The sequence below is a fragment of the Leucopleurus acutus genome (genome assembly GCF_964270905.1).
Source record: "Leucopleurus acutus genome assembly, chromosome: 11".
NCBI lineage: Eukaryota > Metazoa > Chordata > Mammalia > Artiodactyla > Delphinidae > Leucopleurus > Leucopleurus acutus.
The window spans coordinates 95,183,217-95,210,864 of NC_139152.1; the positions used below are offsets into that span (position 1 = coordinate 95,183,217).

Sequence of the window (27,648 nt, forward strand, 5' to 3'; positions counted from 1 at the left end):
ATATTCCTAAAGGCTAATGATGTTGATCTTTCCATCTGTTTATCTGTTACCTGTATTTGCTGAAATGACCGTTTATATCATTTGCCCATTTTCTAATTGGATTGTTTGTTTTTTAACTGTTGGGTCTTGAGACTTCTTTATATACTCCAGGTATTAGTTCTTTGCTGGTTATGTGGTTTGCAAATGTTTTCTCCCACTTTGTGGTTTGCCTTTACATCCTCTTAACAGAGTCTTTCACAGAGCAAAAGTTTTCAAACTGTGATGAGGTCTGACATCATTTTTGTTTTCTTTTACGGATCATGCTTTTGGCCAGCCCTAGACCCCAAGACTTTTCTCAAATATTTTTCTTAAAGTTTTATAGCTTCTCATTTCACATTTAAATCTGTGATCCATTTGGAGTGAATTTCTGTATAAGGTTTAAGTTGAGTTTCATGGTTTTGCCTATGAATGTCTAGCTGCTCCAATATCATTTGATGAAAAAGTTATCCTTCTCCTTTGAATTTCTTTTGCACTTTGTCAAAAATCAGTTGGCTATATTTGTGTGGGTCTATTTCTTGGTTCTCAATTCTGTTCCACTGACCTAAGTGTCTCTCTATCAATACCACACTCCCTTGATTACAGTAGCTATGCAGTAGGCTTTAATATCAGGCAGAGTGATTACTCCCACTTTTTTTTTTTTTCCAAGATGGTTTAAGCTATTCTAGGCCCTGTGCCTTTACATACAAAATTTATTTATTTTAAAAATCTTTTGGCCATGCTGTGCAGCATGTGGGATCTTAGTTCCCAACCAGGGATCAAACCCATGCCCCCTGCATTGGAAGAACAGAGTCTTAACCACTGGACCGCCAGAGAAGTCCCTCCATACAAATTTTAGAATAAGCTTATTATCTATGTCTACAAAAACTTTGCTGAAATTTTAACAGGAAGCGCATCAAACCCATAGAGTAATTAGGGGCAGTTTTACTATGATATCTTTACTTTGTGGAGTCTTCCAATCCATGAACATGGTAGGTGTTTAATTGGGTGGTTTTAATTTCTTTCATCAGTATTTTATAATTTTCAGTATACTGATCCTGTACAGGTTTTGTTATAATTATACCTAAGGACTTCATTCCAGGGAAGTGATTATAAATGGCATATGTCTTAATTTCAGTTACTGTTAGTATATGTTCACTGTTAGTATATAAAAATGCAATTGATTTATGTATGTTGATCTTATATCCTACAACCTTGTTGAATTCACTTACTGGTTCTATGAGGTTTGTTGTATCATTTCCTTGAGATTTTCTAGGCAAACAATCATGTCACCTGTAAATAAGGACAATTTTATTTCTTCCTTTAAATTTTGCATGCTTTTCCTTTCTTTTTCTTGCCTTATTACAGTGGCTAGAACTTCCTATACTATGTTGAATAAGAGGCCTTGCCTTGTTCCTTATCTTAGAGGGAAAGCATTCACCCTTATTTATGATGTCAGTGTAACCGAAAGTGGGGTCCAGCTGCCGCTCAAAAGCCAATAAAGAGGCCATACTGGTGAAAAGGAAAGTTTGCTTTATTTTGGATGCCAGCAACTGGGGAGGGGAGGGTGGACGTCTGTCCAAAGGTCGACTCCCCACCACTGACAATCAGCGAGCAGGAGCTTTTGTAGGCTTAGGGAGGGGGCTACATGCAGAAACAGCACAGTCAACTCTGACAGTCATCTTGAAATTGGTCATTGGTGGTCTGATCAGCGTCATCTTGATTGTTTTAAGTACAGTTAATCTTCAGTTCCAGGATCAGTTTGTTCCCATTTCCTTGGGGCCAATTCTTGGAGTTGTACGAGCTTATGTCATGGCTACAGTCTGGTCATCATGTAGTTAACCTCTTCCACCTGGTGGGGGTTTCAGTACCTATAAGACACTTCACAGGATATGGCTCAGAATATTATCTATAGCCCTTGAGAAGGAGCTTAAAGGTCCTTGACTATGCTCGATGACTAAACTATTATTATTTGGTCTTCTTTGACTGTTTTCCTTTGTTTCTGCATTTTCTCACTTCTCTGATTAAAGTTATTCTTTGGCTAAAGCTTTTCCACAGACAAAAGGCAAGCTGAGGACATGGAGGGCATAGACCATAGGGTCCTGTTCCATTATACTAGCTGTAGGTTTTGTATAGATGATCTTTATCAATTTAAGGAAATTCCCTTCTATTTATAATTTGCTAAGAGTTTTTATCTTAAATGGGTGTTGAATTATGTCAAATGCTTTTCTGCATCACTTGACATAATCCTATGATTTTTTCTTCTTTAATCTGTAGATATGACGAATTACATTGACTGATTTTCAAATGTTGAACCAGCCATCCATACCTAGATCAAATCCCACTTGGTCATGGTATATAATTCTTTTTATACATTGTTGGATTCAACTGGATAAGTCTTTTTGAGGGTTTCTGTATAATTTCATGAGAGGTAATAGTTTGTATTTTCTTTTTTCATATATTTTTTAAAATTTTTATTTATTTATTTATGGCTGTGTTGGGTCTTTGTTTCTGTGCGAGGGCTTTCTCTAGTTGTGGCAAGCGGGGGCCACTCTTCATCGCGGTCCACGGGCCTCTCACTATCGCAGCCTCTCTTGTTGCGGAGCACAGGCTCCAGACGTGCAGGCTCAGTAATTGTGGCTCACGGGCCTAGCTGCTCTGTGGCATGTGGGATCTTCCCAGACCAGGGCTCGAACCCATGTCCCCTGCATTGGCAGGCATATTCTCAACCACTACGCCACCAGGGAAGCCCCTCATATTGTTTTTGTCTGGTGTTGGTATCAGGGTAATACTCACCTCATAAAATGAATTGGGAAGGGTTCCCTCCTATTTTCTGGATGTAAAACTCATGCTAATCCTTCTTTAAAAGTTTGGTAGGGAATTCCCTGGCAGTCCAGTGGTTAGGACTCTGAGCTTCCACTGCAGGGGGCATGGGTTCAATCCCTGGTCAGGGAACTAAGATCCCACAAGCCTCACAGTGTGACCAAAAAAAAAAAAAAAAGTTTGATATAATTCTCCAGTAAAACCATCTGGGTCCAGAGATTTTTTTTTTCAGGACACTTATAAATTCAATTTTTGTAACAGCTGCAGGTTGTGGTTCATCTTGTTTGAGTTTTAGTAGTTTGTACTTTCTTAGAAATTGTTCTATTTCTTCTAAGTTGTCAATTTTATGAGCATAAAATTGGTAGTAATACTTTACTGTCCTTTTATGGCTACAAGAACTGCAGTGATATCCCATTCCATCCTGATATTGGTGATTTGGATCTTTTCTCTTTATCTTTGTCAGTGTTACTACAGGTTCATCAATTACATATTTTTCAAAGAACTGGCTTTCTGTATCATTCATTTTCTCTGTTAACAGCTTTCCTGTTCTCAATTTCACTGATTTCTGCTCTTTACTATTTCCTTTCTTCTGTTTCCTATAGGTTTATTTTGCTTTTCTTAGATTTTTTGAAGAAGGAACTTAGATTATTGATTTTAGACCTTTTCTCTTTTTTTAAAATTATATTCCTCTTTTCTAATTTAAGCATTTAGGGCTATAAACTAACTTCCTTCTCACCTCTACTTTAGTTGTGTCTCATACATTTTGATATGTTGTGTTGCCTTCTCATTTAGCTCTATGTATTTTAAAATTTCCTCTGAGCTTCCTCTTTGACCTATGGATAATTTAGAAGTTTTTCAATTACCAAAAAAATTTTAAGGTAAAATTCACCCAATTCAATTCTGATCTGTTGGGTTCCGGCAATCTCTTCTCGCTTACATCCCTATGTTCTTTCTCTGATACTCAGAATCCCAGGTGTCAAGGACACCAAAGATGAAGCAAATAAAGTACCACATGATTATTATTTGATTCACGCCACATTATACTCACATAATTTCAGATAAAAAGTACCAACATCTCAGAATAAAAATACCAACTGAATGAAAGGTAAATTTTATTTTACATTTTTAGGGATTATTTTCTTTAGTTCACTTTTGTCTTATAATTGTGCAAAATATTTCCAGGGTTCCAATGACAAATCTAAAAACAAGGTATAATCAAAGAAATCTAGCTATTTCCCCTCTCTACCTTATTCCTTCTGTCCCCTACCTCCCTTCTTTCTTTTCTTTTTTCTTTCTTTTTCTGTATTTCTTTCTTTTTTAATGTTATGGTTTATCTTTACATGTTACTTCTTTAATATAAACAAATGGAAAATCCAGGAATGGGGCCAAATATAAATGGGAATTTATTATGTGATTGAAGCCACATTTCAAATCAATGGGGAAAAGATAGATTATTCAACAAATGATGCTGAGACAACTGATTATCATTCGTAAAAATAAAATTTTTAAAGTGGATCTCTAGGGACTTCCCTGGTGGCACAGTGGATAAGGCTCCATGCTCCCAATGCAGGGGGCCTGGGTTTGATCCCTGGTCAGGGAACTAGATTCCACAGGCATGCCACAACTAAGAGTTCACATGCCACACCTAAGGAGCCCATGTGCCACAACTAAGCCCCAGAACAACCAACTGAATAAATTTTTTCTTTTTAAAGTGGATCTCTAACACTCTCCATCTATCAAAACAAATTCTTGATAGATAGCATTTAAATACATTTTTAAAATTAAAGCATAAAAAGACTGGGATAGTTTCTTACAAAAATAAACACGCTATTACCACAGAGCTCAGCAACTGCGCTCCTTGGTATATACCCAAAGGAGTTAAAAATTTATGTCCACACAAAAACCTACACATCATTGTTTATAGTAGCTTTATTCATAATTGCCAAAGGTGGGAAGCAAGCAAGATGTCCTTCAGTAGGTGAATGGATTAATAAACTGTGGTATATCGAAACAATGGCATGTTATTCAGCACTAAAAAGAAATGAGCTATCAAGTCATGAAAAGACATGGAGGAATCTTAAATGCATATTACTAAGTAAAAGAAGTCAATCTGAAAAGACTTCACACTGTATAATTCCAAGTATATGACTTCCTGGAAAAGGTAAAATTATGGAGAGTGTAAAAGAATAATTGGTTGCCAGGGGTTAGCGGGAAGGAAGGAGTGAATAGGTGGAGCACAGAGGGTTTTTAGTGCAATGAAACTATTCTCTATATAATAATGGCAGATACATAACATTATACATTTGTCAAAATCTTTAGACTATACAACACCAGGAGTGAGCCCTAATGTAAACTATGGTCTTTGGGTGATATTGAAGTGTTAATTTAGGTTCACTGATGATAACAAATGTACCACTCTGATGAGGGATACTGATAGTGGTGTGTGGGGTGGGGATGGGCGTATATAGGGAAATCTCTGTACCTTCTTCTCAATTTTGCTGAACCTAAAACTGATCTAAATAATAGTCTGTTAAAATAAAAAGCCAAGGTGACATTTTATAAAGTCTTAGGCTAGAGAAAGTCGTCTTAGAAATGACTTAATATCTAGAAGCTGTTAAAAAAAGGCACATTTGACTACATTAAAATTAGATTTCTATAAGGCTGTGATATTGTGATCATAGTAAGAAATATATATTTGGTCTTTGTCTGTGGTTCCTGGCACAGAACTCCTAAAATGCTTATAATATCCTAAATGGTAAGAGTACTAGGAGCATCTTTTGTTCTAACATTTGGTCTTTGACCCTGGTTCCTGACACAGAGTTCCTAAATCCCTTGGAATTTCCTGGGTGATAGGAATGTCTTTTGTTCTAATGAGGTGACTCTTGGTGGGCTCCTGGACAGCTTCAAGATGGGGACTGGTCACAAGAAAGATCAAGCCATGATTAGAAACGTGAAACTTTCAGCCCCTAACCCTCACCCTCCAAGAAGGGAGAGGGGCTGGAGATTGAGTTAATGATCAATCATGCCTACATGATGAAGCCTCCATAAAAAATCCCCAGACTACAGGGTACAAAGAACTTCTGGGTAGGTGAACACATCTACATGCCAGGAGGTTGGTACACCCCAACTCCACAGGCACAGAAGTTCCTGAACTCAAAACCATTTTGGATGCATTTTTGGATCTCACCCTATGTATTTCTTCATCTGTCTGTTCATCTGTGTCCTTTATCATATCCTTGTTTATATAATAAACCAGTAAATGTAAATGTTTCCCTGAGCACTGTAAGCTGTTCTAGCAAATGATCGAACCTAAGGAAGGGGTCATTGGAACACTGATTTACAGTGGTCAGCCAGAAGTACAGGTGACAACCTGGGACTTGCAATTGGTATCTGAAACAGAGGCGGGGAGAGGGAAGTCTTGTGGACTGAGCCCTTAACCTGTGGGATCTGACACTGTCTCCAGGTAGACAGTGTCAGAAATAAATTAAATTGTAGGACACCCAGCTGGTGTCAGAAAATTGCTTGAGGTGTGGAAAACCCATGTCTCTGGTGTTAGAAGTGAAATGTGGTAGCAGTATGACAGTAAAGAAGAAACACAGGAGGAATAATGTGTTTTTCCTTTACAAAGGCAAAAAAAAAAAAAAAAAAGCCCATAAATAAAGTGAAAAATCAAACAGAAAAACTAAAAATGAACAAAGGACCAGATAATAGGCTAAATATTTAACAAATAGCTCTAGAAACTGATAAAGAAAAAGGTGAGAAACCAAACAGGAAAATGAGCAAAGGACACGAATAGAGATAATAAATAAAAAGAAACCCAAATGCCCAATAAACACATGAAAAGTAGTTCAATCTTATATACAATTAAGATAAAACAAATTAAAACAAAATTTTTCTACCTCAGACTGACAAAGAGGTAAAAATTTGATAATACTCAGTATTTGCAAAGATGAGGGGATACACATTTGGTGAATATAAATTGGTACAACTTTTGGGAGGACAATTTGGCAGTACTTTTCAAAACTAAAAATAAACATGACCTTTCAGCAATTCCACTTCTGGGACAGCATCATAAAAACGTATGTATAAGGTTGTTATCGCAACATTGCTTTTAAGAGAAAAAAACATAAAAAATCCCAAGATGATTACCAACAGGGATTGGTTAAATTAAGATTCATTTATACATCAAGAATACAGCACAGGGCTTCCCTGGTGGCGCAGTGGTTGAGAGTCCGCCTGCCAATGCAGGGGACACGGGTTCGTGCCCCGGTCCGGGAAGATCCCACATGCCGCAGAGCGGCTGGGCCCGTGGGCCATGGCCGCTGAGCCTGCGCGTCCGGAGCCTGTGCTCCGCAACGGGAGAGGCCACAACAGTGAGAGGCCCGCGTACTGCAAAAAAAAAAAAAAAAAGAATACAGCACAAGATAAATAAGTACTAGGGATGTAATGTATAACATGATAAATATAATTAACACTGCTGTATATTATATATGAAAGTTGTTAAGAAAGTAAATCCTAAGAATTCTCATCACAAGGAAAAACATTTTTTTCTTTTATTTTGTATCTATATGGATGCTTACTAACCCTAACTGTGGTAATCATTTCATGATGTAAAAAGAAAAGAAAAGAAAGAGAAAAATTCCCGGCAGCTATGCATTCTATTTGAAGTTGTGATAAGAACTAATTTTTATGTTTACTGTAGATGAAGAGATTTTTTTAAATGTCCATTTTTTGATGCTGCATTGGAAATCCCTTACAATTTTAAAGGAAAACCACATACCCTTGACATCTTGGCCTCTGTCTCTGCAAGTTCTCTACCTCCAGGTCTTAGGGCAGCAAGGGTGGTACCCTCACTGTCCAACAGAGTTTTCTTCAATACTAGAAATGTTCTAGTCTGCACCATCCAACATGGTAGCCTCCAGCCATATGTGACTGTTGAGCATTTGAAACGTGGCTAGTGTGCCTGAGAAACTAAAGTTTTCATTTAATTTTATTAATTTAAATTTAAATAGTCACATGTGTCTAGTAGCTACCTTAGGGAAGTTGTAATATTTGTGAACAGAAGTTGATTACTGAGACTTCTATTAAGTGTGTGAATTAGTCCCCTGTTCTTTCCCTCCTTGTGTTTAAATCTTTTTTGAAAAATTAATAATAATGGTGATAATGACAAAAGAATACAGCAATCTATATGTACTAATATAGAAATATGTCCATAATATATAGTTTAGTGAAAAAAGCGTATTTTGGAACAATTTACATCGAATGATTGCATTTATTATAGAGAAACATGAAGATATATTATTTAGTTAAAAGTATGTATATCTTGAATGAATGAGCAGTATATCTTGAATGAATCCATTTAGGTAAAAAATGTATGGACACAGAAAATTTCCCCCCCAAAATTCATAAAAATCTTTGTAATGATTGCCTCTGAGGAAGGGAACTGAAAGAGTATAGAGAAGTAAGAAGAAACTTTGTTTTTCACTCTTTACCCTTTTATATTGTTTAAACTTTTTTCAACAAGTATTTTCTAACTTAAAAAGAATAAAAGCCCAAACATGAAAACAAAGGACTTTTAAGCACAAAGCAATGATGCAGAAAAGCGGTAAAAGGATGGTGAATTAACATAATTAGAATAAGTATAATTTCCATTTCTCTAACAGCTTTGATGAGTTCAAATTTTTGCAAATATAATAAATGATATGCTAATAGATCCAAGGATAAAAACCGTTTACTCCTCACCTAACAAATAATAAACAGAGGCAGTAAGACGTAAACAGTTATCTTCTGTCACTAGCGATTTAGTAATGCACAACTACACTGAAGGCTTCGGTCAGATTTACTTTTGTGTGAACCAATTTATAGCATCCCTAACTGTTGCTATGGAAACAACTGAGACCAAAAAAATCATAACCTCATTGTTGAATCTCCTCAAGCAAGAAAAGAGGAAGGTCTTTTGAGCTGGTGAAAAGCTACAAATAGTCTTATTAATTAACAAATTTAATAATAAAAATTCTGGACAGTACACAGAGAGAAAACTCATCCAAGTGTCATAAATTTAAAGGCTTTCCTTAGTTTTGACGGTATCAGAGGCAAGTACTATTCTGCTTTTGAAAGCCCTATTCTGTTAAGAATTTTATTTATTGCTTTTAGATCATTTTCACATTTGTAGAAAGAAAATAGTTAAAGAAGTTTCCATTTAAAGTTTTTAAAAGATTTTTTTAAGCACTCCTCATTTTTCCTAAGCAATCAACGATATCATATCTTTCTCATTCTGTATTAAAAACATGAAAATTTTAATGTAGATGCAGTACATTTGGCAACAACAATTAGATTTACTACTCAACTTGGTAGGTTTTGTCTTATGCTACAAAAGCAGATTACTGAAGAGGACATATTGGATTGCATCAAATGTTCATGACAGTAATAACAGTAATGCTTGTCAGTAGGATGATGGAATAGTGTCCTGATATAGTAATGCTTTGAAAAAGGAAAATCTAGCTTTAAACTTCTTTTGAGATAAGGGTACCATTTTCTGCTCACAGATACAAGACGTGAAATGATGTAAGCCAATTACGGTGGGTTCTTCTAAAGTAAGAAAAAACAATAATAATGAGAATTTAAAGACTGATTAAAAAAAAAAACACTAGGTGATATTTTATGTCTTTGTTACCCTCTAAAGCATATAAGATTATTCAAGTCTATTCTCTTCTTTAAAAGCAATCAGGAGCAAATAAACTGATCACAGATTTTAAAATCATTTTGACTTAATGTCATACCTTTGAAAATAACCTACGTATTTTCAATCTGTGGACTATTATGCAATTAAGAAACAGTGAAATTTTAATTTTATATACTTTTCTGAGCTGCTAGAAAATCTTGTAAATCCAATACCTAGTTGGTTGGGGAAAAGGGCTGGGAACAGAAGGCCAAGAAATAATTTCAACCCTCCCTCATAGGAACTGTGGCAGAACACTAAACAAGCATTCTGAGCAGAAGGCCAAACAAGCCTGTATCACAGGAAAAGAGGGGAAGGGAGCTAATACTGAGTGTCTACTCATTCATTCATTTCACTTTTCATTAACAAGAATTTGACAACTGAAGATTCAATAATGAATAAGACTAGAAAGGTCTCTAAAGCACCTGAAGAGGATCTTTCCTTTTAGTAGGAGAAACACACATAAAACAGAAGAATGAATCAATGAGATAATTTCATACAGTCTTGAGTGGAACAGGTTTCCAGTCAAGATGGTTCTATGTGTTCATATTTCAGGGATATGTGTTCTCCAAACACATAGTAATGAAAGAGAAAATACAAAGGTGAGAATTAAAGGTACAGTCATGCTAAAAGACAAGATGAACATCTTCATGGATGAGAGCACGAACACAAAACACATGATGGTAAGGAGGCTGAAGCTGTGGACCTTTGGGAGTTTGGGTCCAGAAAAAAGCAGAGAAAACCAGAAGCTCAATTCCAGAGTGGTAAACACAGATTTACCACTGTGGTGTGTTAGTTTCTGACCATCCAAGATCTGAGTGCTGAATATGGGCTCACTGCTTGAAACTACGCCAGGCATTGAGCTTCACTACTTACAAAGGAAGCTGAAATAACCTGGCATCAGTCACAGCCTGGGACTATGGCTTCTAAAAGTAGTATACAAGCAGGTAAGAACTAAACTTCACTAGCAACTGAGCCACAGCATCCTGTGGTCTGGGGACCGGATCTGCTATATCTCTGACATGAGCAAAAGAAAGGAGCCCCAAGCTGCCTGGGTAGGTTCTGAATGTGCTACGTAGTCCCAGGTGTCAGGAGGAGGCAAATGAAAAACTGTTAGGCAGGAAAGGTTAAGGACACTCAGAGAAAAAGAAAGATAAAAAACTTGAGCCACTCAAGGAGAGCTTACAAACCAGTTTTCCAAAACACAGAAAGAAAACTGAACCCACTCCTGACAAAATGAAACTAAGAAATCTAAAAAGCATATAAAACTAAGTATATTTAGTTCTCAAAAAGAAAATGGAAAGGATAGCATTAATTTAAAGAAGTAAAAAAAAACAAGAAGCCAAAACAGGCAGAGATGAAATGAGTACAAATGAATATCCTGTAAAAAAGCAAGGCAACAGCTATCGAAATAAAACACTTAATGGACAGGGAAAATTCTAGAGTGGACAGAGGTGAAAGGAGAAGAAAATGAACTGGAAGATGGTTCTGATTAATTACCTAAAATGCAGCATGGAGACATAATGAAAAAAAAAAACTACTTTTTTTTTTTTAAGTTTTTTTTTTAACATCTTTATTGGAGTATAATTGCTTTACAATGGTGTGTTAGTTTCTGCTTTTTAACAAAGTGAATCAGCTATACATATACATGTATCCCCATATCTCTTCCCTCTTGCGTCTCCCTCCCTCCCACCCTCCCTATTCCACCCCTCTAGGTGGTCACAAAGCACTGAGCTGATCTCCCTGTGCTCTGCAGCTGCTTCCCACTAGCTATCGGTTTTATGGTTTTACGTTTGGTAGTGTATATATGTACATGCCACTCTCTCACTTTGTTCCAGCTTACCCTTCCCCCTCCCCATATTCTCGAGTCCATTCTCTAGTAGGTCTGCATCTTTATTCCCGTCCTGCCCCTAGGTTCTTCATGACCATTTTTCTTTTTTATTTTTTTTACAAAAATCTACTTTTAAAAGCAGTTGTTGGGGACAGACGGTTCCTAGACTTAACACAGTGACTATTTCATAATGTATGCAAATGTCAAATCACTATGTAGTATACCTGAAACTAACATAATATTGCACATTAACTATATTTCAATAAAAATTTTAATAAAATAAAGCAGTTGAAAGACACAGAAAATGAGAGATTAAGTGGCCCAATATATACCTAAAAGAAATTAATCAGAAAAAAAAAATGTCAAGGAAATAGAGAAAAAAATATTATTTGAGGAGTTATATATGCCAGAATTAAAGATGTGTGTTCTTATCTGAAAGTACAAATAGAAGTAAGTAGGTGCATGTCTGGGAAGGTCAGAGAACACTGAAGAACAGAGCAGGTTCCAGTTCTGATTCAGTGGCCCCCTCCCTCAGGATCAAGCTTGGAGATACTATAAGGGGATGACATCAAAATGAGAAGAATTTTTTGTTCTAATTCTGTGAAAAATGACGTTGGTAATTTGATAAGGATTGCATTGAATCTGTAGATTGCTTTGGGTAGTACAGTCTTTCACAATATTGATTCTTCTAATCCAAGAACATGGTATATCTCTCCATCTGTTTGTGCCATCTTTTATTTCTTTCATCAGTATCTTATAGTTTTCTGAGTATAGGTCTTTTGCCTCCTTAGGTAGGTTTATTCCTAGGTATATGGGAGGAAGATCTAAATAGACATTTCGCCAAAGAAGACATACAGATGGTTAAAAAGCACATGAAAAGATGCTCAACATCACTAATTATTAGAGAAATGCAAATCAAAACTACAATGAGGTATCATCTCACACTGGTCAGAATGACAATCTTCAAAAATCTACAAACAATAAATGCTGGAGAGGGGGTGGAGAATAGGGAACCCTTCTATGCTACAGTGTACTCCTACACTGATACAGTCACCAGGGAGAACAGTATGGAGTTTCCTTAAAAAACTAAAACTAAAACCATATGACCCTGAAATCCCACTCCTGGGCATTTATCCAGAGAAAACCATAATTTGAAAAGATACATGTACCCCAATGTTCATTGCAGCACTATGTACAATAGCCAGGACATGGAAGCAACCTAAATGTCCATCAAGAGAGGAATGGATAAAGAAGATGTCATACATATATACAGTACAATGGAATATTACTCAGCCATAAAAAAGAACAAAATAATGCCATTTGCAGCAACATGGATGGACCTAAAGATTGTCATACTGAGTGAAGTCAGACAGAGGAAGGCAAATATCATATGATATCGCTTATATGTGGAATCTAAACAAAAAGGCTACAAATGAACTTATCTACAAAACAGAAACAGAGTTACAGATGTAGAAAATAAACTTATGGTTAACTGGGGGGGAAGGGGAGAAGAGTAAATTGGAAGACTGGGATTGACACACACACACACTACTATATATAAAATAGATAATGAATAAGGACCTACTGTATAGCACAGGGAGCTCTACTCAATACTCTGTAATGGCCTATATGGGAAAAGAATCTAAAAAAGAGTTGGATACATGTATATGTATAACAGATTCACTTTGCTGTATACCTGAAACTAATTCAACATTGTAAATCAACTATACCCCAATAAAAAATTTTTTTAAATGAGAAGAAAACAGTGAGGGGCCGCAGGAGAGATGGCGTGGCTATTCTGAACTGGTATGTTTGTGTGTGAGGGGTGTGAGGGTGTCTAGTTGGCTTTAGCCTGGGGCAGAAGGTGGCCTGTGCAATGGTTGAACAAAATAAGGAAGGAGTTGGTGGAATTACTGCCCACTCAATGCCTTGGAACCTGCCTGCGCACCTGCTGTGAGTCAGAGAGCTAAACTCAGGAGGGAGTGCTTCCGGTGAGTGCAGAGCCCTGAGGAGGTAAGAACACTCAGTGGGGACTGACTAGGTAGGCTTGAGAAGATGCTTCTTCACACTTCCTTTTCCAATCCCCCAGGGCAGGTGGTTTACAATTTAAGGAGTGTCTCCCTCTAAATCTGCTTCTTCTTGGGGGGCTAAGGATAAAGATCTAATGTGAGGCATTGATCCTCAGAGTGAGGAATGATTAACTCTGGTATTCTTGGAGGGAACGGGGAGGGTAGAGAGGTGCTCTCCACCGTAGAGTCCACTTCCCCTACATTCCACTTAAGCTGATAGGGCTGACACAGACTAAGGTGCAACCTCTAGCAATCCTAGACAGAGCAGCCATAACCCGGAGGGGTAACCAGTCATTTGGGGATCAAAACTATTAAAAAAAACACGGAATTACAGGTTTTTTCAGAAGCACAGATATTAGAAAAGATGGACCAAGAATTTAAAATAAACTTAATACACATACTAAAATAAATAAGGAAAGGGATAAGCAATATGAAACAGGAAAAAACACAATAAAAAGAATGCAATAGAAATATTAAATATCAAATGTAAAAACAGAATGTTGAAATAGAGAACACAGATGGGATAAACAGTGGAATGAACATAGCTGAGAACAAATTATTAAACTGGAAGATCAGATTGAGAAACTCTAGAGGAAGAAAAAAGAAAACAATAAATAGGAACTATAAAGAAAAGTTAAGAGATATGAAGATAGAAAGAGAATTACTAATATCCAGATAAGAAGAGCCCATATAAGAAAGAGAGAAAATGAAAATAAAGTAAGAAATATTTGAACCAGAGATAACTGTCTCAGAATTAAATAAAGATGAAAGACCTCCCACTGGAAAGTCTCATTGGGTGACAAAGAAGAGAGAGAAGGAAAATCATACTTAAGCATATTAGAGTAAAATTTAAGTCTTTTCAACAATGGTGTTGAAACAATTGGATATCTGTAGGGAAAAGAAATTTTTTTTTTTTTTTTAAAACCTCAACCTGTACTTCACACCTTATACAAAAGTTAAATCAAAATAGATCACAGGGGCTTCCCTGGTGGCGCAGTGGTTGAGAGTCCGCCTGCCGATGCAGGGCACACGGGTTCGTGCCCCGGTCCGGGAAGATCCCACATGCCACGGACCGGTTAGGCCCGTGAGCCATGGCCGCTGAGCCTGCGCATCCAGAGCCTGTGCTCCGCAACGGGAGAGGCCACAACAGTGAGAGGCCCACGTACCGCAAAAAAAAAAAAAAAAATAGATCACAGGGCTTCCCTGGTGGCGCAGTGGTTGAGAGTCCACCTGCCGATGCAGGGGACATGGGTTCGTGCCCCGGTTCGGGAGGATCCCGTGTGCCGCGGAGTGGCTGGGCCCGTGAGCCATGGCCGCTGAGCCTGTGCGTCCGGAGCCTGTTCTCCGCAATGGGAGAGGCCACGGCAGTGAGAGGCCCACGTACCGCAAAAAAAAAAAAAAAAAAAAAAAAAATAGATCACAGACCTAAATGGAAAGCATAAAACTATAAAGCTTTTAGGAGAAAATCTACACAACCTTGGGTTAGACAAAGAGTTCTTAGATATGACACCAAAAGCACGATTCACAAAATTAAAAACTGATAAATTGGACTTCACCAAAATTTAAAACTGTTGCTCTGTTAAGATACTGTTAAAAAGAAAAGACAAGCCACAGACTGGAAGAAAATATATGCAGGTCACCTCTCTGACAAAGGACTTGAATCCAGAATAAATGAAGAATTCTCAAAACTCAATGGTAAAAAACAACCTAGTTAGAAAATAGGCAAAAAATATGAATATATATATTTAACCAAAGAGAAGTTATGATGGCACAAATAAGCACATAAAAAGATGTTCAATATCATTAGCCATTTTGGAAACACCAATTAAAACCACAATGAGATCTCACCAGAAACCTAGTAGAATAACTAAAATTAAAATAGTGGTAATACCAAAAGTGGGTGAGGATGCAGAGAAACTGGATCTCTCATACACTGCTGGTGGATGTAAGACGGTACAGCCACACTGGAAAACCGTCTGACAGTTTCTTAAAAAACTTAGTATGCACTTACCATGCAATCCAGCAAGCGCACTCTTGGACAGTTATGCCAGATATATGAAAACTTCACATACAAAAACCTGTACACAGATGTTCACAGCAGCTTTATTCATAAACAGCCCCAAACTGGAAACACTCAACTATCCTTCAGTGGGTGAATGGTTGAATAAACTCTGGTACATCTATACTATGGGATGCTACTTAACAATAAAAAGGCATGAATTATTGATTCATGCAACAACCTGAGTGGATCTCAAGAGCATTATGCTGAGTGAAAAATAAAATCTATCTCAAAAAGTTATGTATAGTCTGTGTCCATTTACACAACATTCTAGAAATAACAAAACAACAGAGATGGAGAAAAGATTAGTGGTTGCCCGTATACGGGGTTGGGAGGAGTGGGATGGGGTGAATAGCATGAGGAACTTCTTTTGTGGTGATAGAACAGTTCTGTATCTTGATTTTGGTGCTGGTTATAGGAATCTATACTTAGGATGAATTACATAGAACACATACACACACAATGCAGGTTAAAAAAATGAATACTGAATTGAAAATTTGAAAACTGAATAAGGTCTGTAGTCTAGTTAGCATAACATGCCAATGTTTATTTCCTGATTTTGATATTGTACTACTATAGCTATATAGAAGTCAACACAGGGGAAAGCTGGGTGAAGGGTACATGGGACTCTGTACTGTTTCTGCAACATCCTATAAGTCTATAATTATTTCGCAATAAAAACCTTTTTTAAATGCGTAGAGTAAGATGGACTGTTCAAAAAATTAAATATTGCTTATCCACAGGGGGATAAATAAGACCCCTATATTACACTATATATTCTAGAGGGCATAAAATTTGAACATTGGAAGAAAAAATAAGACACCTTTATTATATTAGGATTAAAAAAAAGAATTCCTTAAATAAGATTTTAAAAAGCATGAACTATAAAGGAAAACTTTAATTTAACCTTATTCTTATTTAAAATTCTGTGTAACAGAAGACATCAAAAACAAAGTTAAAAGACAAGCACAGTTTCTTTTAGAACACACGAAGCTGGAAAAAGCAAGAAAACAAATTCTCCCATAGGGCCTCCAGAAAGGAATACAGCCTTGCAGACACCTTGATTCCGGGACAGTGAGACCTGGGTCAGACTTCTAACACATAGAACTCTAAAATACTACATTTGTGTTGATTTAAGGCACTAAGTTTGTGGTAATTTGTTAGAGTAGCCATAGGAAACTACTATAATGACTTACCTCTGCTGATTTCCAAGCATTAATCTTGAGGGGTAGTATTTCCTGGGACGACACACTTCTGCCAGGCAACTGAATGTCTTGACACTGCTCTTGTTTCAATCCTGCCTTGGAAGTGTTTTCTGTCAACAACATAAAGCTAAGATTTTACTTTGACAGGAAATAGTAATGTTTTCACATCAGCTCACAATTTTTAAGTTAATCACTTCTGAAGATCCATTTTGTCTACAAAATATACATCATGTGCCAATGGTTACCTATGAATATTAATCATTTAATATATCCCTTTATCATAATTGACAAGTTCAGGCAGATTTTAAAAATACAAATTCAATTCTAGCCCTTTCTCCCATCAATGATTCAATTTTAAGTTTTATTATTTGAAACATTTTTAAAATAAAGTATAATATAGTGTAGAAAATAGAGTTTGAAAATGAAAATTACTCAAATGAAATTTTAGCAAAGCAGGAATGACAATTATAATTATTCTAATAATATTTAAAAGAACTTTATTCCTGCAGTGTGAATTTCATGTGTTCTAGGCAAAATTAGTCAGAAATGTATAGATTATTTTATAAAAAGAAAATTGAAACAAAATTTAAACAAAAAAGAAATGCCAATGAAGATAAGCTGATATATCTGTTTATATATATTTGCTGAATTTAATGTTTTTGTAGTCTTAATATCACTTTCCTTCCTATGTTAATTACTATGTAAACAAAAGTATTAGCAGTAACTATATTTCAGCATATTATTGGGGACCACAAAAAGCATAAGAAATCTATCTTCAAACTGGTATATGCACACCTCTGGGGGTACCTGAAGACTTCCCAAGTCTAAGTACATAGATAGCTTTATGGGCATAGATAGCTTTAAAGGACTCAATTTCTAGATGCACAAGTTCTGTATACATTCTTACCAAAAACTGATCTGCCTGAGAATGCAACTGTGTAGAAGCATCTGGCTGGTTCTTTCCCCTTTCCCTTTCATAATCAATTTTCTCCCACTTTACAAAGAAAGACATTTTCTTTACCCATATTATTATGATGCATCTTCCCTTAGATACAAGCATAATTGTCTCTAAGGCACCAAACAATAGTAAAAACGACTGGTAAAGGGAAGCTTCCTTTAATCAAGGCATGAAAAACCCAAAGTAGAGCTTCAAAGTTTGTCCTGTCTTATACATATTTCTTTTAATCGCAAAGCATGGCACAAGCAACAGTTCTTTTGGTCCACACCAGGATGTGTGGTACTCAGATATATCACAGTGTGGAGGAGCAGGACAGCTGATAAGTCTCATCTAATGTCCTTGTGCTTTCCATTCCTCAGTACTGTCGAAGAATGCATCGTTCCTGAGTAAGAGTCCCATAACAGAAGAGCACAGAAAGCATCAGAGGCAGGGGCACCTTATTTCACCAACGCAACATACTTAGGGCAAGTCTTCATGCCTTAGCTATTTATCTTAAGAAAACTAAGGAGTGTGAATACAACCAGAGTGATGTCTGGTTACATGTTTATTTAAATAATGTTAGATGTTTTCTGAAAGAAACTTTAAATCTGATTCTACTGGTTGTTTTCACAATGAGGGCCGACTTTGACAACTAGGTAAATATGGTAAATATTCTCCAATAATTGAATGAAACAAATCTGCAGTTCTGAAGACTTGATGAAAATTCATTTAAAGCATATGACACAATAAAATCACTTTCTCAAAAAATTTTGTATTGACGGGTACACTGCAATTAGTGTTTATATTTTTCCCACACATTCTGAGTATATTGGGTTAAATTAAAATGTAACCAGAATAATTAATAGTCATTTGGTAAATTTTAGCAAAAGGTTTTTGGTATTATTTCCAGAAATTGAGAACATAAATTGCTCCCAATGACTGTTTAACAAATCTTTTTCTAAGTGGGGTGTTTCCAATCCTTTGCTTTCAACAACATTAAAGAAAGATCTAATCAAGTTAACAGCTGACAAGAGATGAAAAACATTTTTATAATAAATCACTATATAATTTTTGGCATATTATTTGGAAAGAATTCATAAAATTAATTGACATTGCTATAATAAAACACCTTCTATTCCCCACCCAATTTTAGGTGAACAAATCTTCTCAGCATTTACATCTCTAAAAATGTAAAACAGAAACAGAATTTATGCTAAACCCTGTTTATTTCAAGGACTAAGTAATATTCATATATGGGTAAATGAACAGTTCCATGTAGCTCATAAAAAATATGTCTTTCCAATAAAATTTTATTCTTTATGTTTAATAAGTACTTAACCACATTTATGTGGTTGTTTCTTTTTTTAAAATTTTATTTATTTATTTATTTTTGGCTGCATTGGGTCTTCGTTGCTGCGCATGGGCTTTCTTTAGTTGCATCAAGCGGGGGGCTACTCTTCGTTGCGGTGCACGGGCATCTCATTGCGGTGGCTTCTCTTGTTGCGGAGCACGGGCTCTAGGCGAGCAGGCTTCAATAGTTGTGGCATGTGGGCTCCGTAGTTGTGGCATGCGGGCTCTAGAGCACAGGCTCAGTAGTTGTGGTGCACGGGCTTAGTTGCTCCGTGGCATGTGGGATCTTCCCGGACCAGGGCTCGAACCCATATCCCCTGCATTGGCAGGCAGATTCTTAACCACTGTGCCACAAGGGAAGCCCCCATTTATGTGGTTTTGATCGACTTTGTACTAAAAATAATTGTAACAGTAAGTCAATCTAGAAGAACTACTTTGCCACTTAAAGCCTCTTGTCACAGATAATTTAGAAAAATAATTTCAATTTATATACATATTTTATGTAGAGACAACTTTCAAGCATAAACATACTTTCTATCAGGATAAAATTCTGTGAGGGATGTGGAATAGATATATGACTTCAAGGAGAAAAGGGAATGATGTACAATGCCCAATAATTAAAGAAGACCATGTATTGTTTCATGAATGACTACAGATATGAATCACAATAGTATTTATATTCCTTTAGATGCTCTTAAAAGACTCATGAAAGTTTTGCTTGTTTTCTTTTCTTTTGTCTTTAATGTCAATATTTTGAATTATATCCTTTGCATTTGCTATACTTAAGACAAAATTTCACACGTCAGTTAAAAACATATTAGGAGGCATATAATTTTTCAAAATCATTTTAGGAATTATACAAGAAAAATAGCCTGGTCCTTGCCTTCAAAAAGTTTATAGCCTGACTAGTGAGATAAGTCTAACATACAGAGACTTATGGGAAAAAATTAGAAGAGAACAATTACAGGTCAAACTTTCTTAAAATAACTAACTTTAGGAATAGAAATTCTAAGGAGGAAAAAAAATCAATGTGTACCAGAGTAATCAGAAAGAGCCTCAAACAGGAAGTAAAATGTGAAGAAGGCTTTGAAGGATGGCTAGGATCCTGATAAATACAGAGGGAGAAATTATTCCAAGCAGAAGGAACTACATGGGCAAAAGGAGCAAGTATGATATAAGACAAAGATGCTGAAGAATAAGAACTTTGCATTTATGGCTCTAACTTTTCATTTTCTTGTAACTTCACATGAAAATGAATAATTAAAGTGAGCTTATTTTGGACTTGGAGATTTTATAAGTAATACCGGCAAACAGCAGTAGTTTGAGGCTTAGATCATCTATGTACTTTCAAGTGATTTAATGAGGAACTATCTTTATTATCACTCTTTGAGCATTCAGCAACAAATTATCCTTGAAATGATATGGACTTAAGTTTTAGACATCACAGAAGTAGATTAATAAAAATTTCAGGAAGTCAATTGTGAAGTAAAGTGTGAGGAAAACTGAAGAATAGTAAGGATTTGAAAGAAAAAAATATCTTGCATATTTGGAGATGCATTTTAGCCTAGAATAGCTAAAATGTTTTAAGCCTATAATAAATTATCTTATGGAGCAAGAAGGAAGGCAGTTAGAATATACTGAGTGTACAGAAATTCATTTAGACATTTATTTTAGCATCAGCACAACACTGGAAGTGAGGTGTGCTTAATTAAATTAGGTGATTACACAACATTGCTTCCTGGGTTTTCACAAGCAAGTGGAGGGGGAGAACACACTTCACACATTTAGTTCCTTAGTGGAAATGAAGTACCCTGTATATCACAAGCTGCTTATCAATCAAGACTGTGAAGTCACAGTCAAGGAGTACTAGTATGTGAATGAGAAACCTCAAAGGAAACAGCGAAGATGCTGCAGGAAACGATGTTATTGAGTCATTCGAAGATGAGTGCTTAGATACCACGGCTGTAGGTACTTGGCAGAAGCTATCTGGAGAGAAGCTATAGATCTCATTGAGCCTGTATCACTAGATAATACCACAAAGCAGAACTGGTGAACCCTTTGATATTTCTCAGATGAGATACCAAACTGACGTTCAAACTCTCAGACATTAACAATGTGACAGCACATTTTGGAGTTGAAACCCTCCATAAATACCCAAACTGTTCTATGTATTACTTAGCATCTACTAGACATTGTTGCTATGTATTGACAGTGTCCTTTTAGGTGTAATTGAAGTAAACTAAGTCATTTACCTAGCAAAATTAACTTTTAAAAATGAACAAGTATATCTATCCTAGAAAACATTCATGGGCTAATGAAGAACTGGTAAGATTTCAAAGCCTCATAGTGATTAAGTTTATATTTAACTTTTGCAGAATCATGAGTTTAGAACCTTAACAATTTCATTATCTTGGAGCAAACTTACAGAAAAGATGCAAGAATAGCACAAAGAATTCTCATCCAGATCCACCAATTGTTAACATTTTGTCCCATTTGCTTTATAATTCTCTCCTCATTTATGTACGTATCTTTGTCCTATATCATAAATCTTGAGGCAAAGCCATTGTTGTAGGTTGGATTCCCCAGGAAACAGACTCCGAGACCCAGATTTGTACGAGGGGATTCATTAGGGAGTACTCTCAGAAACCACATCTGGGAGTAGGGAGGGAGGCAGGACTGGGCCAAGGGAGAAATTCAACTGGGATGCGTTTGCGGCAGAGGCCTCAGCCAATCCTACTAGGAGCTCTGGGGCTGGAATGGCTCTTCCCCGTTGTCCTGCCTTGAAGCAAAGGGGACGGCCCACTTCCATAAGTCATTGAAAGTAGGTTCTCTCAGGGACAGGGCATGATCTTAGGTAAAGAGGCTTTCTTCAGCTGTTGGGAATTTGAAGAGAAGAACTCAGCTGAGACCCCTCGGGCACCAAGTCTCCCAGCTGCCGAGGGAATAAGTGCCTTGATCTTGAAGTGGGAATGTGGGAAACGCCACAGCATCCACTACATACGGCACCTCTATTATTCCGCTTTATTACTCTGCTCCTATTTACTCATGACAAATACTTCAGAGGCACAGGAGATAGGATGCGAGTATGATAAATCTTTTTTGAAAGGTGAATTTTGAAATTAGTGGGGAAAAGCATGTTTTTTTTTAAAAAATGAAAACAGAGAAAGGATAAAGAATAAGAAAGCAGAGATGTTTAAGTAGATTTTTTAAATTAAATTGGAAATAGGTAGCTAATAAATAATGGGAAAGGACAAACTTTTGTTTCAGGAGATCTTTTTGTTTGTTTGTTTGTTTTTGTTTTTGCAAAGTAGCATTTTATTTTCTAACTGGATCTTTGCCGGAAAACACATTCCATGAGCTAAAAATCTCCCCATGGACACTGGCCTAATGACAAACTTCCTAATAATGGTAATTAAAAGTTCCTTTGAAAGTATAACCTCTTTCTTGAGTCATATTATTCTGGGAAAAATGAAGGGTGGATGAGTATGTGTAGAAATCAGGTCTTCAGTTGTGAAAATCTTAGTTGTACAGGGAGAGAAAGCAGTAGGGGAAAGGCACACTCCCCCAGGCCTGAGCTCAGACGGCGCCACTTTCCTCCTCTGGATCTGAGCCCCGGTTCTGCTGCCATTCCTCACCCCCTTGATGCCCTGAGGCTCTGGGCGGAGGGAGGGGCCGCAGCTGTGGAGGCCGGTGTGTGCGCAGGGAGCACCTGAACGCCTGTGGCTGAGCAGCTGCAGCTGCGTCCGGGGCCACCCCGCCCTGCGCCTCACCCCAGAGCCAGGCTCTGCTTGCCGGACCCTCAAAGAAGCAACATAGGGTCAGGAGGGACTCAGGCCACGATGCCCAGGAGCAAGAAAGCCTTAGTCTCGCAGGACCTCAGCACTCCAAACTCTCTATGGCTGCCGTTTTGTATGTTTCAGGAGATCTTAAAAAGGGAGTTGAGGCAATTTTATTTCAGCATTTTGCTAACAATAGCATACAAAATTTGAGACACTGCCAGTAGTTCTTACTCAATAATAATGGTAAACAGGAAAACCCACAACTGTATTATATACTCAGCTACAGGGACAAGAAGAAATGAACAGTCCCTACAAAAGCAAGTCTAAATATTCAGTAGCTGACTCCTGAGTTAAGGTAACACAGTGAAGCTGCAATACAGAGTTTCCATCACAAAATATTGAATACTTAATGAGATGTTTTTCTTAAAAGTCAAAACTAATCCAGAGGCAGAGTCAAGATGGCAGTGTGGGAAGATGCAGAGTTAGCATCTCCCCACAACCAGGGCGACTGCCAGCCGCTGGTGGGGAACTCTGCCGCCCAAGGAGACGGGAGGAACCCCAGAGTGAACCGGCAGGACATGGGGGGGACTCAGGGGGGAGAAGAAGTGGAGGCCAGACAGGGTCGGCACCCCTGAGGCTGGGGAGATCAGGAGAGGCAGGCGGGAAGGCCCTCCAGGAGGAACAGGAGAGAAGTGGAGGGCGATTGCCCTGCCCACTCGAGTCCAGGAAGCCTGCTGGGCTCCCAGGTGAGGCCCTCTGAGACCAGGGGTGAGGGGCACGCCTCAGCCCCTTCTGTTCCTTGAGCCTAAGCCCCACCTCCCACACACCTCAGGGCCTTTTCCAGCCCTGTGGGTCCTAAGCATAGGCCCCAGCCACCACGCAAATCTCGCCCTTGCTTAGGCCCCGCGCTCCACAGTCAAGGCCTCCCCCCTTTTTCTTTCTTTTCCCTCCTCCTCGTTTTTACTATTGTGGTACTGATGTACGTTCCAGTTGTTGATTCATCTATATTTTTATTTTTATATTCTTTCTAACATATCTGGTAGTTTCCTAGTCTAATTTTTTTACTTTGTTATTGTTCTTTTTTTTTTTTGCCGCCCCACATGGCTTGTGGGATCTTGGTTCATGAGCTGGGGGTTGGGCCAAAGCTGTTGCAGTGGGAGCTCTGAATCTGAACCACTGGACTAACAGAGAACCTCAGACCCCAGGGAATATTCATTGGAGTGAGGTCTCACGAAGTTCCTCATCTCAGCACCAAGACCCAGCTCTACCCAATAGCATACAAACTCCAGTGTTAGAAGCCTCAAGCCAAACAACCAGTAAGACAGGAACACAATCCCATTCATTAAAAAAAAAAAAAAAAAAAAAGACAGAAAAAAAATATGTCACAGATGAAGGAGCAAGGTAAAAACCTATAAGACCAAATAAATGAAGAGGAAATAGGCAATCTACCTGAAAGAGAATTCAGAGTAATGATAGTAAAGATGATCCCGAATCTCAGAAATAGAATGGAGGCACAGATTGAGAAAATACAAGAAATGTTTAACAAAGATCTAGAAGAACTAAAGAACAAACAGAGATGAACAACACAATAACTGAAATGAAAAATACACTAGAAGGAATCAATAGTAGAATAACGGAGGCAGAAGAACAAATAAGTGAGCTGGAAGACAAAATGGTGGAAATAACTGCCAAGGAGCAGAATAAAGAAAAAAGAATGAAGAGAATTGAAGACAATCCCAGAGACCTCTGGGACAACACTAAATGCATCAACATTCGAATTATAGGGGTCCCAGAAGAAGAAGAGGAAAAGAAAGGGTCTGAGAAAATATTTGAAGAGATCACAGTCAAAAACTTCCCTAACATGGGAAAGGAAATAGTCACCCAAGTCCAGGAAGCACAGAGAGTCCCATACAGGATAAACCCTAGAAAAAACACACCAAGACACATGTTAATCAAACTAACAAAAATTAAATTCAAAGAAAAAATATTAAAAGCATCAAGGGAAAAACCAAAAATAACATATAAAGTAGTCCCCATAAGGTTATCAGCTGATTTTTCAGTGGAAACTCCACAGGCCAGAAGGGAGTGGCAGGATATACTTAAAGTGATGAAAGAGAAAAACTTACAACCAAGATTACTCTACCTAGCAAGGATCTCATTCAGATACGATGGAGAAGTCAAAAGCTTTTGAGACAAGCAGAAGCTAAGAGAATTCAGCACCACCAAACCAGCTTTACAACAAATGTTAAAGAAAACTCTCTAGGCAGGAAACAAAAGAGAAAAAGACCCACAAAAACAAACCCAAAACAATTAAGAAAATGGTAATAGGAACATAGATATCGATAATAAACTTGAATGTAAATGGATTAAATGCCTCTACCAAAAGACACAGACTGACTGAATGGATACAAAAACAAGACCCATATATATGCTGTCTACAAGACACCCACTTCAGACCTAGGGACACATACAGACTGAAAGTGAAGGGATGGAAAAAGATATTGCATGCAAATGGAAATCAAAAGAAAGCTGGAGTAGCAATACTTGTATCAGATAAAACAGACTTTAAAATAAAGAAAGTTACAAAAGTTAAGGAGGGACACTACATAATGATCAAATGATCAATCCAAGAAGAAGATATAACAATTATAAATGTTTATGTACCAATATAGGAGCACCTCAATACATAAGGCAAATGCTAACAACCATGAAAGGAGAAATTGACAGTAATACAATAATAGTAGGGGACTTTAACACCCCACTTACACCAATGGACAGATCATCCAAACAGAAAATAAATAAGGAAACACAAGCTTTAAATGACACAATAGACCAGACAGATTTAATTGATATTTACAGAACATTCCACCCAAAACTGGCAGAATACACTTTCTTCTCAAGTGCACACAGAACATTCCCCAGGATAGATCACATCTTGGGTCACGAATCAAGCCTCAGAAAATTTAAGAAAATTGAAATCGTATCAAGCATCTTTTCTGACCACAGCTATGAGATTGGAAATCGGTTACAGGAAAAAAACTGTAAAAAACACAAATACATGGAGGCTAAACAGTGTGCTACTAAATAACCAAGAGATCACTGAAGAAATCAAAGAAGAAATTTATAAATACCTAGAAACACATGACAACGAAAACACGACGGCCCAAAACCTATGGGGTGCAGCAAAAGCAGTTCTAAGCAGTGAGTTTATAGCAATTCAATCTCACCTCAAGAAACAAGAAAAATCTCAAATAAACAATCTAACCCTACACTTAAAGCAACTAGAGAAAGAAGAACAAAGAAAACCCTAAGTCAATAGAAGGAAAGAAATCATAAAGATCAGAGCAGAAATAAATGAAATAGAAACGAAGAAAACAATAGCAAAGATCAATAAAACTAAAAGCTGGTTCTTTGAGAAGATAAACAAAATTGATAAACCCTTAGCTTAGCCAGACTCATCAAGAAAAAAAGGGAGAGGACACAAATCAATAAAATTAGAAATGAAAAAGGAGAAACCACAACTGACACTGCAGAAATACAAAGGATTATAACAGACTACTACAAACAACTATATGCCAATAAAACGGACAACCACGAAGAAATGGACAAATTATTGGAAAGGTACAATTTTCCAAGACTGAACCAGGAAGAAGTAGAAAATATAAACAGACCTATCACAAGTAATGAAATTGAAACCGTAATTAAAAATCTTCCAACAAACTAAAGTCCCGGACCAGATGGCTTCACAGGCAAATTCTATCAAACATTTAGAGAAGAGCTAACACTGATCCTTCTCAAACTCTTCCATAAAATTGCAGAGGGAGAAACACTCCCAAATTCATTCTACAAAGCCACCATCACCCTGATACCAAAACCAGAAAAAGATATCACAAAAAAAGAAAACTATAGGCCAATATTACTGATGAACATAGATGCAAAAATCCTGAACAAAATACTAGCAAACAGAATCCAACAGCACATTAAAAGGATCATACACCATGATCAACTGGGATTTATCCCAGGGGTGCAAGGATTCTTCAATATATGCAAATTAATCAATGTGATACACCACATTAACATATTAAGGAATAAAAACCATATGATCATCTCAATAGATGCTGAAAAAGCTTTTGACAAAATTCAACACCCATTTATGATAAAAACTCTCCAGAAAATGGGCATAGAGGGAACCTACCTCAACATAATAAAGGCCATATATGACAAACCCACAGCAAGCATCATACTCAATGGTGAAAAACTGAAAGCATTTCCACTAAGATCAGAAACCATACAAGGATGTCCACTCTTGCCACTCTTATTCAACACAGTTTGGAAGTCCTAGCCACAGCAATCAGAGAAGAAAAAGAAATAAAAGGAATACCAATTGGAAAAGAAGTAAAACTGTCACTGTTTGCCAATGACATGACACTATACATAGAAAATCCTAAAGATGCCACCAGAAAACTACTAGAACTGATCAATGAATTTGGTAAGGTGGCAGGATACAAAATTAATGCACAGAAATCTCTGGCATTCCTATACACCAACAACGAAAAATCAGAAAGAGAAATTAAGGAAACACTCCCATTTACCATTGCAACAAAAAGAATAAAATACCTAGGAATAAACCTGCCTAAGAAGGCAAAAGACTTGTACTCAGAAAACTATAAAACACTGATGAAAGAAATCAAAAATGACATAAACAGATGGAGAAATATATCATGTTCTTGGGCTGGAAGAATTAATATTGTGAAAATGAATATACTACCCAAAGCAATTTACAGATTCAATGCAATCCCTATCAAGCTACCAACGGCATTCTTCACAGAATTAGAACAAAAAATTTTACAATTCGTATGGAA

The 27,648-nt window shown here is 37.2% G+C and overlaps 1 protein-coding gene across 1 annotated transcript in view; it reads right to left on the reverse strand.

Moving 5' to 3' along the window:
- Positions 1-27,648, reverse strand: part of ENTHD1 (ENTH domain containing 1) — a gene marked incomplete at both ends in the record, with an annotated part of 100,015 nt that overhangs the window by 45,019 nt on the left and 27,348 nt on the right. Inside the window, one exon of the mRNA XM_082850467.1 lies at positions 16,712-16,830. Within this exon, the coding sequence (XP_082706593.1) occupies positions 16,712-16,830 (119 nt within the window). The remainder of the gene's footprint in view (positions 1-16,711; positions 16,831-27,648) is intronic.